Genomic DNA, 16839 nt, shown 5'->3' on the forward strand with positions numbered 1-16839 from the left:
GTGGTGCGGCATATTGGGAGTCCTCTGTTACATCTTATACGCTGTAACGTTGCCTAGTGTTAAGGCTAGTATGTTTGAAGAAGATCCAAGATGAGAGGAGCTGAATGTTGATTGGGATCATCAAGATCGACATTCAGCATGGTAGTACTTACGCAACTTAGAAGTACACGGCCAGTCTGTGAGTTATACGGACAAGATGTTGGAGCCTGGGTGACAGTGGAACTCGCTTCCTAATGTGGAAGCTGAGAAGAGTCAAGATGAAAATCGCAATTTGTGGCTGTCAGATCCGCTAAGCTTTCCGATAGCAACTCCATTTCTGCCACAAACGATCCTAGATGAAGGCATGCTTGATCAAATTAGGCATGATGCGAAACTTAATAGAAACCCAAGTGTCGAAATGTGGCCAAGCGATCCCTGGAAGGCCCGCTTGTCTTACATCCATTCGATAGACCCGGAGACACCAACAGCCGTGGATCCCGAGGCTCGCAGACGAAATCACTCATGTAACATAGTGTTGCTGTGGTCTTTAAGTCTTGTATGCCTCACTCAACTTTTAATTGTCAATGTTCAACTTGTATTATTTCAGAATGGAGATTGACCCAATGGTGATTGCTATCTTCGGCCGTCCCCCTGAGGGCATTGATCTCTCGGCAAACCAAGAGATAAAGAATACTACCATTGTTCTTTCTACGTTATGTATCTCTGCTTTATTCTTAGCGGGTAGAATTGCTATTCGGACACAGCAGTCCCATTTGAGCTTGGATGACTACACTATTAGTTTATCATGGCTCTTTGTGGCTATTACAGCTGCGATAGTGGTTGTTAGTAAGTCTACATCTATGAAGCATTTGCTTGGCAGTTGCTAACATCAGCAGCTGGCCAAGCCGGTGCGGGGAAACATGTTTGGGCACTCACGATAAACGAGATCGTTGAGATATCAAGGGTTTATCACACAGCCACCTAGGTTTCTCATACTAACGCCATACATCAACAGCTCTCATATATATACGGTTTCGCCTACACAACTTCTATCTTTACAACAAAGGCCTCTATTCTCCTCCTCTATCGACGAATATTTCGCGGAGGCACCGGTCTCTCATTCCAAGTCATATTTTGGTTTGGAGCCATTCTTACGGTATCGCATCTACTGACATTTATATTTTTAATGGTGTTCGGATGTTCACCAATATCACACTTTTGGACACAGTTCAAGGGAACAGACGGCACCTGCATCAATATTGGCCAGTCTTTTGTTATATTGGCTTTTACTAGTCTCTCTATAAATATAATCCTGGTATTAATCCCGGTTCCAGAAGTAGTTAAACTTCAAATGAGCAGGGAGAAGAAGGTTACAGTGTTTACTGTCTTGGCACTTGGAGGCTTGTAAGTTATCATATGTGTCTTATTCTGAGTATGCATTATTTGGAGTATCACTAATAGGTTTTAGAGTCTGTATCGCTTCTGGTATACGTATTCATTACCTGATTGCCTGGACCAAATCGATCGATATCACGTGGACTATGGGTTCAGTTGCTATCTGGTCGTCAGTCGAGGCATCAATGGGCATAATATCAGCCTGTTTACCCAGCTTCAAGTCATACTTGGGGCACCTCTGCTGGAAAGGCAGGAGGAAGAATAGACCGGGCTTCCGAGCAATTCGAATCTCTGGGAAAGGAAAAAGACTACAGTCTGATGAAGAAATTGCGCTGCGAAGCCATAAGTCCAGGGGAAATGGAGAAAGCCATTTTGGGCAGGGAGAAAGTAACACTGGACGGGGAAAAAGCAACACTGGACGGGGAAAAAGTGACACTGGAATGGTCAAAAGTCATATTGGACAGGGAAGTGAACGCAGGGAGGTTTTTATCCGGACGGGCACTAAGCAGATTGTTATTGAGATACCCGATGCAGCGAGGCTACGCCCTAGAGTTGAGACTGGTCAGAGGCCAGTACAGCCCAAGAACCGCCCCTCAAAGCCAGTGCACGTCGCACACCTTGTATCAAAATGAAGCCCTGTTTGAATTGATACTCATTTAGATCTTTACTGTGTCTGGATATCTTTAAAGACTTGGGATGTGCTGTTAGCAACATGGATGAAAAAGACGACTGGGTTAGAGGATGTTGTATGCAATGAATAACGGAAATCGGTTGTGAAGGACGACGGGAGACTTTTTGAGTGGATAGACAGGAAGTTAAGTGATAAAGGGAATGGCCTAGATACTAACTGCAACTGCTAAACAATTTCACTGACCCTCAGTGCTTGTTCAGCCAGAATGACACCCGAACTAGAGACCAGACCATCGATGGTCAATCCAGTAATGGCCAATCTGGCAATGCTCAGTCTTACCAGCCTGGACAATAACCCGCCATTGGAAGTCATCAACACGGCTCTGAAACCGTTGTTGCCGAGTCCCAAGCCACTTCTGCTAGCTCCGACAGCACCACCTAAGCTTCCGGGCCCGCCGCTAAATATTCCTGTCATTGCCTCTAGAGGATCAAGCATCTCCGCGGAGGTCAAAGGGCTGTCACCTTGACTAGCCTTATGGCGTACCCCCGTATCGGGGATAGCCGATCTCCTGTGATAAGCTTTCAGCAACACCTTAAGCTAGTATAAATACAGTTTAGTCAAGGCAACTTGAATTGAACTTTTAGACTCAGATGCTGGGAATCGGTGGGAACTATTGTAACATTCTTACTCAGAATCACATTTGATTGAATTTTCACTTTTATTACTCTTCTTATAAACATTGTCTATTTCTCAATGTTTTATTTTATACCTGCCCCTTAGAATCCAAGGGTGGACAATTGATGTTATTTTTATGGATTATACCCCAGTTTCGATCAGTCACTGATCATCATGCTATATATATCTGTCGGGAAACCCCCAGGCCAGATCACCCTGACCGTGCGTATCTTATGCGAGGCTTATATAAGTTGGCCTTAACTTGACCCATATGAGTTAACCTTTTTAAGGTCTGTTAAGCATTTGTTAGCTCACTTCGGCAGAATTAGCTGGTCATCACAATATCAGCCCTTCAGGTAGTACATCAGTGAAAATGAAAGTTACAATTTATAAGCTCTATAATCAGAGATGCCTATATTTTATTATGATTTACCTGAAGAAAGAAGTACTCTCTATATAGTGGATTGAATTAGTGACATCCTTCTAGGTGCTCACAGTAAGCACCCTAGGTCCCGGGATAACATGGCTTGAGTGTAGATTGATAAGCTAGCGCCCAATTGAGGGGGGAGTACGCCACTTAAAACACTTTGGCGTGTCGGCAGTTAGTTCGATGATTCGGTACGGTTATGGCGAGTCCGTGGCAGCTTGAAACTAATCGATAGGTAGTAATTAAATAGGAACGTGCTGAGACCTGTCATCTGCCTCCCGTAATGAGCTGGTATGAGTGGGTACAAAGTGTATAGTATTCTAAGACAGTATGGCTCGGTCACTGTATCGCCTTCCACTCTTGGAAAAACACCGTCAGTTTCCCGCGGTATTAGGAAAACTCAAACTTGTCAGAGCTCTGCATATACTGACGATCAATGATCTTGGCCTGATGCTCTTCCTTCATGTATGTCAATCATGAGTCTGTCAGATGCTTAGATATGCGGGACACGGAGGGGCTACCACCCGGTTCCCGGCAGATCCGGCTCTCCGAAGTGGCGTACGCACGTGAGCTCGTCGATTTGGGCATGCAGAACTCTTTTGTCCTACTAGGCCAACCAGTGTAAGTCATTAAGGTGCTAGCTAGGTAGTCTTGTCCGGCAAGCAGATGACAGCTGAAAGTTTGGGTCGCATCAGCCCATCAGGGTTTGTTATGACGAGATGGCTTTGTTAGTGAGCGTTATCAAACCTAGTATATATGCTCCTGTACCTGGCTCATATGCATACCTACGTACAATCTCGATTGTAACTAAGATCAGCCCCCAGGATATAGGTACTGTATGTGGTAAGCTCCACGTGGTAGCTCCCAATCGCTTGGCGAAAAGGGTCAAAGCCAACCCTGAAACTCGTCTTATATACTCCACTTACTAGTAGAGAAGCGGGCTGATCTCAATGTTGGCGTTCCTGAATACTTATTTGTCGTTGATGAAAGTTCGCCCTGAAACGAGGCGACTACCCCTTGAAAATGGCGTCAAGGATGTTTACCTCGGTGTGCTGTGCGAATCGAAACTTTTGGCGTTTCTTTGGCTTAAGTGGACTGTTTACTATCGTTCAACTTCCCGGTGTGCAAGGCCTGTCGCCGATCTAGACTCCCGAGCTCAACTGATATGCAGGTCCCTTGTGCCTGGCATTAGTCTTTTACGAACTCGCACATAAACCCACAGCGGGAATGCAGATGCATAAAGACGTAACCTCCCTTGACCCTCTCATTGTGCGTCTTGCTCGCCAGCATTCACTTACGTTTATCATGGATTCCTTCGATGTCGATCCGCAGCTGTTGCTTGCCTCAGGGCAGCCCTTCAGATTAGGTTCTTCGAGTCTCGGCTTACCAGGCTGGACGGACATCAGTCAGTGAGTGACACAACACTACCCGGAAAAAGAAATGGCTCCTTGTTAACTGTTTCATTAGAGGACATGAGAGTTCTGTGTCACCCAGGTCTCCAATTGATGTTTTGCATGAAGTTCCACAGGAGCCTCTCCTTGCGTACAATGCCATGACCACCCCCTACTTTAATGGCTACTCTGTTGACCAATGCGACATGGACATGGGTTTCAACTTTAGCCCCACCGTGGACAGTCATTTCGTCGATCAGAGGTCCGCATTCCAGCATGGACCAGGTAACGAGGTTGACTTTCGTTACATTGCCAATAGCATGCTGTTTGGCCAGCCACATCAACTATATGGGCAATTCATGCCTTCTGTTGTCAGTGAGGTCCCGATATCTTCTTCGTGGGGCCTTGTAGACTACGTAACCACTCAAGATGGTTTGTCCGAATCGCCTAGCCGCGAGTCACATTCTTCCTCCGACACGTCCGATTTCAGGTCACATAATTTGGAGGAGGCCGCTGCTTCCGAGAGCAAACAACATCCTGCAAGTGAAGTCTCAATTCAACCTTCATCGTTGAAGAAGGGTTTGACGCCTGAATACTTCCAACGTTATCCGTGCCCGTATCCGGGCTGCCGCACGAGTTTTAAGCGAAAAGAACACGCCAAACGTCACCATATCTCGTGAGTTATAGAATAACTTCAAGGGCTAGAGCTAATATATGTATACAGAAAGCACTTGGGTAAAAAAATACGCTTGAGTTGCGAGTTTTGTGGCAAAGACACCTTTACCCGCGCTGACAACTTGAACGCGCACCGCAAACTGCACGCCCGTCGCCGTCCTGCAATCGCTAGTGGCGTGCATTATGTCCCTCATGCCGAGACGATCCTGAAGGCTCAAAAAAAGAAACGTGGCCACGAAATAGAATTTGTTTCATGTAATCATTAGTATGATGCGAGAAGAAAGATATAAGCGATTATTATACCTAATTTATATTCAATGTATCAACACACAATTTTGCCTGTATATTATTATTAAAGTGACTTCTATATCTTTAGCATAGAGAACATATCCAAGCTGTGTTTTTGAGCTTGTTAACAACCTGAGAATGTGCTGCTGGAAACGTCAAAGCTGTAGAGTCGTTAGTACTGAGTGCTACCAGCATGACTGACTGTGGTAGATAGTCAACAAGGCATCAGCCTTAGCATGATCGATTAGGATACAGGACAAAGCGGAGCGGCCGGGAAAAAACTCAGATGATTGGTGGGTTATTATTCGGGGCTCACTGCAGTCCAATTTGACCTTCAGCTAGATGATATGCTCACTTGCAGCCTCTAGTAGGATACTAAACAGTCGGGTAAACTGAGCCTGTGTGGGCACGACTCATTCAATTTTGAGGACACACCCTAACAGTGAGGCTTATTGAGCACGTCTTTCAGCCCATTCCCCCCCTGCCTTTGAAACAGGGATAGCTTAACACCACTAAACGCTTTTATGTACCAGAGGTGAATAAAGCCTTGTAGAAGCACTTACAGGCTAGCGTTGCCGTTATGATTACGGATTACGGGGAAGGCCGGTCTCAAACTGAATAAAAATGGAAACGGGTAGACGGATAGACGGGTAAGCGGAACTAAGCCTGAACCCGACACTTTCTGGGTTAGTCAACGGCCTTTCTGACCAATTAGAGACCTAGAACTAGAAGCTTTCACAAGGAATCACTGAATAATAGTGCAACGCTCCCAACAACTCAATTCAAGCCAACTTGTTGATTGGCTTGGCTTGTGGGGGGGTGGATTTGAATTGAGTTGAATCTAGCCAATTAGGCTTGAATTGAGTTGAGGGACTTGAGTAAAGTGGGTCTATCCTAATTAGGTCAGTCTAGCCCCATACGGACCTTTTTTCCTTGCTGACTAATGAGCTAAGATAAGATAAGAGGACCTACCCTAGGTCTATAGAATTTCCTTAAAAATAAAAGTAAAAGGTACCTATATATTACTAATTTTACTAGCTGACTTGCTGACTTCCAAGTTAGGACCTAGGTAGACTTGACTTATGGCCTTTTTTCCTAACTTGCAAGTCAGGAGGTCGATCTTGAATTGAGTTGAAGGACTTGAATTATTGGGAGCGTTGTAATAGTGGACCTCCCGCTGTCAGTGCCTTGAAGCCTACAGTTGGTCCAGCATTCGGTTGAACTGGAGCTAATGGGGAATTCGGCCCCACCGGAAAAAGAATTACAGGGGTTCAGGTGTAAGAGCTATGATGAAATTCTCGTCACTCGAGGATCCGAATAATCATAAGAGGCAGATAAACAATCATAAGGGCAAAGCCAAGTTTAGTCAATCAGATGAAGAGCCATATTCAACAGACGAGGATTCTAAAGAATTACTAGCTGCTCATCGTACATTCACCGAGCAGCTCGAGTCCGTCTCAAAAGGAGCACATGTCTTGGGCCACCCTGAGCCCCTGGCCGCTAAGCCCCCAGTTGTCACACACTCGCTTCCCGGTTCTCGGTTCAGCCTTCCCGGGGGCGATACTGAAACAATTTCTGGGTTCAGAACGGTATGTTTGCTGGAGGGGGGGTGTTAATTCAACGTCCGGTGAACTTTGCACCGAAGGGGGGGAAATCAGGCCGGCCACCCGAAACACAATGCCGAATGGCCACAAGCATCACTTGTAGCGCGGGAGAATGAGTAGCCAATCAGGCGACAAATATCTGTCGAGGGGTATCGCCGTACACCGTCAACTCCGAACTTCCCCCATATGATCTACGACTCGGCTCTGAATGGGCTATGGCACGCTATCAAGGGGAGGATTTCCATTTTCAGACTAAAGCAGCCCAAAAGGGTGAATGAGATGAGAGACTAGACTGGTTTTGGGGTAAGCTAGCAGGCAGGGGTTATTTATACCTTCTTCATTTGATGTCATACTTTTGTCCCAATTAGACTGTTGATGCTGAAGAAAGTAAAAGCCAGGCGCCCATCGATCCCTCGGCTGAGCCGAGATTCTGAATTCATGCCACTTTCAAGGGTGATTAGAGGCTAGTACATCAATGGATTTAGTATGAAGCCCAGGATTGGTGGAGAACACGATATTAAGAGCACGTGCGAAGATAGGTACCTAGCTAACCAGTCCCCATTGCGTGTATGGGAGAATAGTATTCCGTGGTACTTGAAAAACAACTAAGCGTCATGATGCAGTCCATATCATTGATTGATTTAACCTTCATGACTGCAGGTTCTTATGAACAGGTGAATATTTGTCAAAGATCCACTATCAAAGTGGCGGATATTTAGCCAACATGAAATAACACACATTGTAAACTCTGGCGTTTCTATTGCAACGTTCATCAACGGAGATTTTCAATAAAAGCTGAGATTACGAAAAAAGTAGTTGTATTTGAACAGCCTGTACCAGCTATTGCGGTCCATCTCCAAGGCTCGCAGTCTCTCAATTAGTAAACCAAATCTTTCAACTAAGATCACTATGCATAAGATAGCAGACCATACAGCACATGTGAAGATTCATTCCATGTAAGAAAAATGGTTTAAGATATAAATTCTTTTAAATAAAGAGAACTGTAGTAAAAAGACAGTAAAAGAAGTAAAATACAACAACAGAGCTGTCTTATGACCAAAATCACCGATCGGCCACAACCAGTGTCCATTGGTTCAGTGAGCTAGACTCATTTTGACTGGCTTTGAGGCTGTCACGCCTAATACATTGCTGATGATTCAATCAGACTAAACCGGCCAACTGAACGATCAAAGCAATAGAGCCCGCCAGACACATAGCTCTACCAATGTTGCTAACAATCTTGTCGGGGGCCCCAGATACGTAATCGGGATGAGAAGTTGAGGATGGTGTAGGGACGATAGCGTCGGTCGGCTTCACATAACCGGAGCCTTGAATAGACAAAACGCCGACGCTGGGGGAATTTGGCTTGACCGATGCAGGGCTGGCGTTGCTGGGATTGGCTAGACCAGAAACAGACTCAGGCTCTGGTGAATTGTTTGCACCGGGAGCGGGAGACGCAGGCGTTGCTTCAGGCGCAAAGCCAGTCAGAATAGGCGCGGAAACAGAGGTGGTGATGACAGGGAGCAGATGTGTCGAGATGCAGTCTGAAGAAAGCTCACTGCTTGAAGCTACTCCGTAAAGGAGCGAACAAACGAAAAAGGCAGACGAATATTTCATGGTGTCTGCTTGATATTAGGAGTTATAAACGAGTGTAAAGTTTGAGGATCTGATTCAGTAAAGGCCAATCACTAGGCTGTTATATTATAGTTCTCAGTCACGTGAACTCCGTAGTCGATTTCTTGCTACACGTCTCTTTATCAGAGTATGTGTCAGAATGGGAATCCCCCCCGATATTCAAGGAGATCCGGTATGTTACTTGTCCTCCAAGCTAAAGAACAGCACCGCAGCCCCCTTGAGGCTCTCGTACATTAGACTTATGATTTGTTGGAACTAAAGTAACAACATAGGCTTGCCCGCAATACAACGCAGGGAGGTCGGCAACAAAGTTCGATAATTTGGATTCTCAGGTCGGCATGTAAGCCGCGGATACTACAGGCAGCCAAGTGGTTAGTTTCATGCAATAATTTTCTGTTTCACAAGCGATGTGGACTGTACTGAAGAGGAGCATGTTACGATACCCCTATCACATCCCGTGCGCTAGTCCGTAGCCGTCAACATTCAAGCCTAAGGGGAGTTTAGACCTACTACATTTAGCAGCTGGTTTACCAGGGTCCAGTCTCACCTGAGTTTGCCCTGTGACCCTGCCGCGGAAGGGAACTATGACTGATTCTCACCTGGCTTTCGACGATGGAGACATTTTGTTGAAAGTAATCACGAAATTTATAAGAAAGAGTAGAGTGAATGCGAATCTCCGACCTCATCCCTCTCTTGTCACTCACTCATTCACTCACTTATTCACTCGTTCATCATTCACTCATTCATTCATTCCTTACGCCTCTATTGCTGGGCTTCCTTATCATTCACTTGTTTCCGATACAGCGCTCAGGCCATGCGTCCTACCATAGGCGTGGCTTTAGGCCTTGTGAGTAGCGTTTTTGCTGCTCCTGCGCCAGAAGCCTGTGAAGGCGATAGGACTGATGTTATGCTCCAGCCGTATGTGATTGTGCATGATGGTAAAACATCTACCACGACTATTACGCGCACTTACACAGATAACTCATGGTCTGCTCAGACTCTCATTCCTCTTCAGCAGTACAATCCTGCAAATTCCGGTTCAACTTCCTCTCCAGGAGTCCCAAGTCCTTGCATCAACTGTATTACTATTACTACTACCGGTCCTGTTCCTTATGTCACTACATTTCCTCCAGCTTCAGCTGGAGGAAAGACTACAGTCTTGACCTGCTCCGGACGCAAGACTGCAACTGTAACTGGCACCGTTTCAAGCACTACAACTATCACTCCGCCACCTCATTGCAATGAGTGCTCAGCTACGGTAGTTGTTCCAGCCACTGTTACCGATATCAATACTGTAACAGCACCTGCATGCCATGAATGCGTTACTGTTACTGTTAGCGGAACAACCCCTTGGGTCACTACAGTCCCCCCGGCTTCATCAGGACATAAGACTACAGTCTTTACCTGTCCGGGCCAGAAGACGGTGACAGTGACTGGCACTATTTCAAGCACTACGACGATCAACCCTACATCGGGATGTAGCGACTGCACAGTCACAGTGATTATTCCCCCAGCCACATCCTCACCTGCCAGTGGACTTGTTACTACAATCACGACTACGGGTACCGCAACTGGCATTACTACCCTGCCTGCAACTAGCGGTGGTATCACTACTGTCATTACCACTGCCACAGGACCTCCCCTGATTACTGAAACGACAACGGCAAGAACAGCGACTGGTCTAACCACCTTACCTGTCTCAAGTGGTGGACAAACCACTACTGGGGTCTATACAACATCAGCGCCAGCAGGAGGTCTTACTACAGTCACTAGCCAGGGTACCACTACTGGCCTAACTACCTTACCTGCTACCTCAGGCGGCACTACTACAGTTGTTACGTATACAACCCCTGGCAGTGGCCTCACCACTGTGACCTCAACTGCATCAACCACTGGCTTGACAACACTTCCCGCGACGAGTGGTGGCACTACAACTATTGTTACCTATGTCACCACCGGCGGTGGCCTTACCACTGAGACCTCTACAGCTTCCACTACTGGTCTGACTACTCTTCCTGCTACTAGTGGAGGCACGACTACTGTCGTGACATTTGTGACACCCCCTGCAACTGGTGGTCTCACCACTAAGACTTCAACTGCTTCTACCACTGGTCTGACTACTCTTCCTGCTACCAGTGGTGGCACTACTACTGTTGTGACCTTTGTTACGCCTCTTCCGTCAGGTGGCTTAACTACTAAGACCTCAACAGCATCTACTACTGGTCTTACAACCCTTCCAGCCACTTCAGGAGGCACTACTACTGTTGTGACCTTTGTTACCAAGCCTACTGGGGGTCTTACAACACTCACTTCTACCAATTCGATTACTGGCGTGACCACTTTGCCAGCCACCAGCGGTGGCACCACGACAGTCGTTACTTATGTTGCCAGTTCTTCATCTACATCTTGTTCCGGCCTTTCTCAAACATCGTCAATTACCGCTGCCAACTCGCAAGGGACGTCGACATCGTGGGTTGTTCCGTCATGCGCCAAGACTGCCAATTTCGTCGTGATTGGTGGCGCTGGTGGATTCTTTGGCTCGGCATCCTGGAGTCGAGGTGCGAAGATAACCGGATCATTTCCTGTCAGTGGCGGTCAGATAATCAACTCTACTGCTGGGGGGGGGGGGGGGGGGGGTGGAGCGGTTGCTGGAATCCCAGGTACAAGCGTTTTGTGGAGTGGCGGTGCCGGTGGTGGCGACCTTTCAGGTAGGGGAATATCTCCAGGCGGCGGAGGTGCTGGCTCAGGTATCTACCTCGATGACAACCTGGTTGTTGTCGCCGGTGGTGGCGGCGGTGGTCCTTGCGCCTGTTCCAAGTATATAGTGAACGCCCCACCTGAGTTTCAGTTCTATGAGAACCGCGGAACCGGGGACGCAGGGACAATTGGCTCGTATGTCACCGTGAATCGTAACGGAACTTTCCTTTACTCGGCTTCTGGTGGAGGTGCGGCCACGGAGAGTGTCCCTGGCGCAGGCGCGTTGGTTGTCGGAACCGGTATGGCCACGTCTTCCAACGGCACTTCTGCATCTCAAGGCCAAGGTGCAAACGGAGTAACATCTGACCACCGCGGATTGACTTGTGCCAACTGTTATGGCTCTGGTGGTGGGGGAGGTGGTTATTATGGCGGTGGAAGCGGGGCCTTCGTCTTTTCTTACCAGTCAGACAGCGAATATCAATTCGCGGCTGGAGGTGGCGGTGGTGGTTCTAGTTTTGTTGGCGATTCTGTCACTGGGGTGTCACAAAACTATGGCGAGGCCAAAACCCCAGGATCTGTCTATGTTTACTTTACATAATGCGCTGTGCATTTATGGGATAAGGGGGGGCAATGATCGTCTCTAAACTATGGGCTACTATCATAGAGATTCTTCCGATCATGGTACTGTGGACCTATTAACATCCGCATCTACATATCTGAAAAGAATGGAAGTGCTGGAACTGATAACAAGGGGCGGGTGAGGCAGGACGTTAACATGTTCTTTGGCAGTGGGTGGCATTGGTTTCCGTTCGTGGCATTGCCCTTAAAGCAAACAGGCTATTTCCAGTCCTGGTCACCCAACTTTAAGCAACGAAGGGACTGGGGCTGTGAATTAAGCTTTTATGGCTTTTCTTTTACTTCTTCACATACACATTCTTAGAATAATTGGAGTTTATCATTACAAGGGCCACATTTATCAATATCTAGTTTATAGCCATTACAGACCTTAAAAGAATATAACAAGTTATTCATAAATTGCGATTTACTATTAGATAATAGTAGCCCCTTTTATATGACTTTAAGACTTTAATGTAATATCTGCTTATTAAATAAAGTAAACTAACTTTTCTTTATAGTCTAAGCAATCTGTAATACGTACTGATCTTAGCCCTCCTGAATAGCGGGTCACTAGTTAATCCGGACCTTATATCTTTATAGAATTTAATTCGATTCAGGATACCTAAAGAGGGTTTGGGTTTCAATACAGACTCTGAGTTCAGCAGGGGCAAAAGTTGGGCTTGGTTGGGCAGCATCGAGAAATCGAGCGGGGTTTGCATATGTCGAAAGATGCCTGGCGCCTATTCGTCAAGACTTATGTGCACGACCAACGCACTCTGAAAGAGCCGCACCCACTGCTTGGTCAGTCGAGCGCAAGACACCCCGCTCCTGTCCATACAACCACAACCTCCAATTTAACCATGAATAACGTAGTTTGCGAGTGTGGGAAGACCGTCAAGGGCGAGAGCGCCCTGGCCCAGCACAAGCGAGACTCGCCGAAACATCGACAAAGCGTGGAGCCAGCGGGAACAAGCGATCCTAGCTTATCCAGACGGCGAGTTAGTAATGTAAGATCCAGAACCACCCAGCTACAAGGAAAGTCCATCCTTGCTAATCATCCTCATTCATGAGCAGACGTCGAGTAATGGCCTTGGGCCGTTTTATTCTCGTTATCCACCTATCCAATTCGTGAGAGCCGGAGAGTCGATCAAACATAATGGGAAGAAGGGAAAGGGGCGATTCGGGACGAAGTTGACCCGCGGACCTGTTCCTGAAATGCCACAGTTAAGAGTCAATGAGTACGGGAAGCCGTACATGTCGGGTCTGGACGACGAAGACTGGAGTCTCTGCGACAAAGATTGTGCCTGGTGCGGTCATTGCGCCGATGGCATGGGCTTTTGATGATCTGTGAGATATAGTATAAAATTGGCGAATATAATGCTGCAGTTATACAGCGTTTCGTGTTCCATCCGTATATAGAAAGGTTGAGGATTTCCTGAGCCTCTGGGAGACTGGACATCTTGACAAAATAGAATTGCGTCGCTACTTGAACGTCGTAAGCGGGTTTATGGGGGTTCTGGAGCACGTGTAGCAAGACTGAACTTGAAGAGGCGAGAATAGGGAAATGAGGAGGGCTTCGAAAAGGAGGACACTAAGGTATCTTGCTGTGGTTAAATATTGAATTGCATGCCTACAAGAATAGCGAGAGCGCCAAACATCCCCTACAGAACCGCTGACGGTGGAAATACTATTCAGGTAGATGCTACAGCACTCGGCTGTAAATTCCTGTATCATAACATGCAGCATTCTCAGTGAAAGAGAAAGGGACTGTATCATCACGGATAGCTTATATTAGTCCCCGGCGGAGTCCACAACTCCTCGTCTGCAAAGCCAGGTTGCACGCTTAGATTGATAAAGTGGTTAGCAGGTACTAGAATGTTATTAAAATGTGCGAAAGGTCCTTCTGTCTCGTCCAATCTGAGAAAGTCTTGCATTGCTCCGTCAGAGCCTGATGTGATCTATTGCCGAGCCCTATTACCCAAAGTCACACGTCTACCTAAAAGGAGTTGCTCATGTTGCGCCCCGCAGATACCAATCTCAACATCTTAAGTAATTATATCCCTTTTTTGATTAAAGTTGTTATTACCTTTGAGCATTATCTTCTATAGCTTATTTGGACCCTTCTAGTGGCAAGGTTTCGCTATATCCGACTTATCGCCGTTGGAGACCTTAAAATAGAACAAGCTTTTCATGATTCGCACTTCACCATTGGCGGAAGATAGCCCCTTTTATGGGACCCAAAACTTTGACGCGACGTCTGCTTACCAAAGAAAGCAAACCAACTTTTTCTTATGCCTATTGCCCTTCGTTAAACTGTAGTATCTGCTTATGAGAGTAGCCATGACTGTTCGCTATGCCTTCGAATATCTCCCGCAGCATCTTTAGGTCATGCCTATTACTCGCTCTACTGGGCGAGACGCTACCGGCTTCCGCTGAGCAAATCTGGGAGAGTAAGCCTTGGATTCGAAAGTATCCATGCAGCCGTGGATATCAAGGCATAGGTTCCATTGAGATCAATCCCTTTTGGATTGACAGCTTTCGAGGATCATGGAATACTGATGCAGAGAGTCGGTCCGCGAGCTTGGAGTTGAATATCCTCGCGGTCCATAACGCATCGCTCATGAGTTGTCAAGATATTGATGTTTCTTCACTGAAAAACTCGATTGATTTTCAAGTCCTTGGCCACTCAGTTGGGAAGCTGGAGAATTTCTCAAGTAACTGTCCTTTACCTATCACTGATGCTTTGACTCCGTAAGTATAGGCCTGTGTCTCAAGAGCTGGGCAGGATTCTAATTGGACGAACAGAATTGAAAAGACGCGTTTTAGCTCCTATCATCTGCTTTACAGCTTTCAAAGCACACATGAATTTCAAACTCTCGCGTCAACGTTCCGTTTCAGACGAGTCGATGGCCAAGAATTAGACTGCGGCAAAGCGAAAATCACACCGGACTTGGACGACAGTATATCAGCAGTTCTGACATTCGTACCGCTTGCCATTCTGATCATCGTCCCTCTCTCATCATGGCGAGTGAACCAGAACAGTCTCACCTGCGCCCATGGCTCCAATGCTAGTTCATTCTGGTCAATCGTTCTGGAAATAACGAGCTACCTTCGCTACCTGCAATTCGCTTTCATAACGGCATCAATGACCATTGAATATCCTGGATTCTTTGTTCCTGCAGTGAGCAAACTCTCCTGGGCCTCTTTACTATACTGGTCAGGTCCGTTCAGAAGTGGATACATGTATGAGGGTCCGACTGGTGGTATGTACACCAGCAATGCTTCTTATGGGCTTGGTTTCATGACGCAGATGCTTCGGTACCCAAATATGCTCAATACCTTGGCGAACTCCCTGATTAACTTGATAATTTTGATTTCACCGATGTTCTTTCTCTTACTAGTCTCATTTTGGACCTTCTCTCATTCAAACTCGGTGCATTCCCTCCCTTTCCCTTCGGTACTCCAGAAGGCTGCCTCGACAACTATCGGCGTGGCACTTTGCTTCTTCAGTGTGCCTTTACTCTCTTACATCTCATACGATCTTATTCTTGTCGGCTACCTACCAAACTACCGCATTGGCTTAGCTGTCGTAATGCTACTCATAATACTTGCAGCCGGGCACTTTCTCGTCCGAGTACTGGATGACGATGCAGGCGACCAACTGAAACCACCGCGAACCAGCCGATTGGAAACGAATAATCCTAGTATGGATTTCCACACACTATGGCGGCTGCTTTCTCATCATATACCCCATACAATGCCGCTTTTACAGGCCATCGGCGTTGGGAGCCTTCAAGACTTTCCTCTTGCCCAGCTCTTCATGTTAATTGCTTGCGAAGCTTTCATCATTGTTTCACACCTAAATACAAGACGAAGCACGCGGATCAAATCATTGACTGCAATGTACATATCGGCCATGCGATTGATCATCTTGTTCCTGATTAGCGTATTTGCCTGCCCTATCACTGAAGCCGCAAGACAGTCAGTTGGCTATGTGATTTTGGTACTCCACGGACTGTTCATGATAGGATTTCTGATCAAACACTCTTGGCAAGTGTATAAGACAATATTGAGAGGTACACCTGTCGATCAGACCTCTTCAACCCACTCCACCAGCGGAGAGTCGGACCTAAGTAATGTAAGGCCCCGTCACACATCACCCCAAAATTCTGAACATTGCTTACTTATTTTCACAGTCTTTTCATATGGATTCTCTTGAAACACATTCAACAGCAGACTTACTTGAATATCGTCAGGCCCCGAGCAGGGAACCATCCAGGCGAGACTTTCAACCAGATCCATCCACGCTGTTCAGACCGCCGAGGTCAGGAGCAACAAGCCCTGCTTATCACGCACCTCGACCAGCGACTACTTCAACAATTCCAAGGTCACCAGTAATTTATAACAGCAGTCCTAGCACAGGGCACTTTAGCATAGATATGGCTCTGTCGGAAGTAGCATTACAGCCAGGCATCGACTACTCTTTCCGCGAGTCTGACAGGTTCTATGGAAATGATGAGGAGAGAGTGTTTGTCTCATCGATGTCAGCTCCAGACGCAGATACGAATGCAGGGCCCTTGTCTGGAACGAGGCATGATGAAGCGGGGAGGAGTCACTTGAAGAACAGCCTGGTGGCTGGACTTACAAACGCGTTTACGAAGCCCAGGCCAAAGGTTCAGGAGAAAGGCTTTCAAGTCAAGAGACCGCCCCGACCATCCTGATCAGTACGAGATATATCATAAAACCTTCTTCATAGATTAACAGATAAAGCGGAAATACCCTAAGTACAGGCATGTGTCGCCTTTCCTTCATGACTTTGAAAAG

The 16839-nt window shown here is 46.7% G+C and overlaps 6 protein-coding genes across 6 annotated transcripts; 5 read left to right on the plus strand and 1 right to left on the minus strand.

The window, feature by feature from the left end:
* Positions 1–587: 587 nt before the first annotated feature.
* On the plus strand, positions 588–2006 carry FVEG_15767 (hypothetical protein; the record flags this gene model as incomplete). Its single annotated transcript, XM_018904958.1, has 4 exons — positions 588–825; positions 876–943; positions 995–1383; positions 1448–2006. 4 exons carry the CDS (start codon positions 588–590, stop codon positions 2004–2006), a joined length of 1254 nt encoding a protein of 417 aa, XP_018751185.1.
* Positions 2007–4659: 2653 nt separating this feature from the next.
* Positions 4660–5178, plus strand: FVEG_05947 (hypothetical protein; the record flags this gene model as incomplete). Its single annotated transcript, XM_018894176.1, has 1 exon — positions 4660–5178. One exon carries the CDS (start codon positions 4660–4662, stop codon positions 5176–5178), a length of 519 nt encoding a protein of 172 aa, XP_018751186.1.
* Positions 5179–8226: 3048 nt separating this feature from the next.
* FVEG_15768 (hypothetical protein) lies at positions 8227–8682 on the minus strand (the record flags this gene model as incomplete). The annotated part of the gene is made up of 1 exon (XM_018904959.1): positions 8227–8682. One exon carries the CDS (start codon positions 8680–8682, stop codon positions 8227–8229), a length of 456 nt encoding a protein of 151 aa, XP_018751187.1.
* An 832-nt stretch (positions 8683–9514) lies between these two features.
* Positions 9515–11995, plus strand: FVEG_05948 (hypothetical protein; the record flags this gene model as incomplete). The annotated part of the gene is made up of 1 exon (XM_018894177.1): positions 9515–11995. The coding sequence occupies one exon, from the start codon at positions 9515–9517 to the stop codon at positions 11993–11995; it is 2481 nt and encodes an 826-aa protein (XP_018751188.1).
* Positions 11996–12875: 880 nt separating this feature from the next.
* FVEG_15769 (hypothetical protein) lies at positions 12876–13356 on the plus strand (the record flags this gene model as incomplete). Its single annotated transcript, XM_018904960.1, has 2 exons — positions 12876–13022; positions 13240–13356. The coding sequence occupies 2 exons, from the start codon at positions 12876–12878 to the stop codon at positions 13354–13356; spliced, it is 264 nt and encodes an 87-aa protein (XP_018751189.1).
* Positions 13357–14314: 958 nt separating this feature from the next.
* Positions 14315–16828, plus strand: FVEG_15770 (hypothetical protein). Its single transcript, XM_018904961.1, has 3 exons — positions 14315–14766; positions 14821–16153; positions 16212–16828. The coding sequence occupies exons 1-3, from the start codon at positions 14369–14371 to the stop codon at positions 16734–16736; spliced, it is 2256 nt and encodes a 751-aa protein (XP_018751190.1). The 5' UTR covers positions 14315–14368; the 3' UTR covers positions 16737–16828.
* Positions 16829–16839: the final 11 nt, after the last annotated feature.

The sequence above is a fragment of the Fusarium verticillioides genome, chromosome 2 (genome assembly GCF_000149555.1).
Source record: "Fusarium verticillioides 7600 chromosome 2, whole genome shotgun sequence".
In the NCBI taxonomy this organism is placed as follows: Eukaryota; Fungi; Ascomycota; class Sordariomycetes; order Hypocreales; family Nectriaceae; genus Fusarium; species Fusarium verticillioides.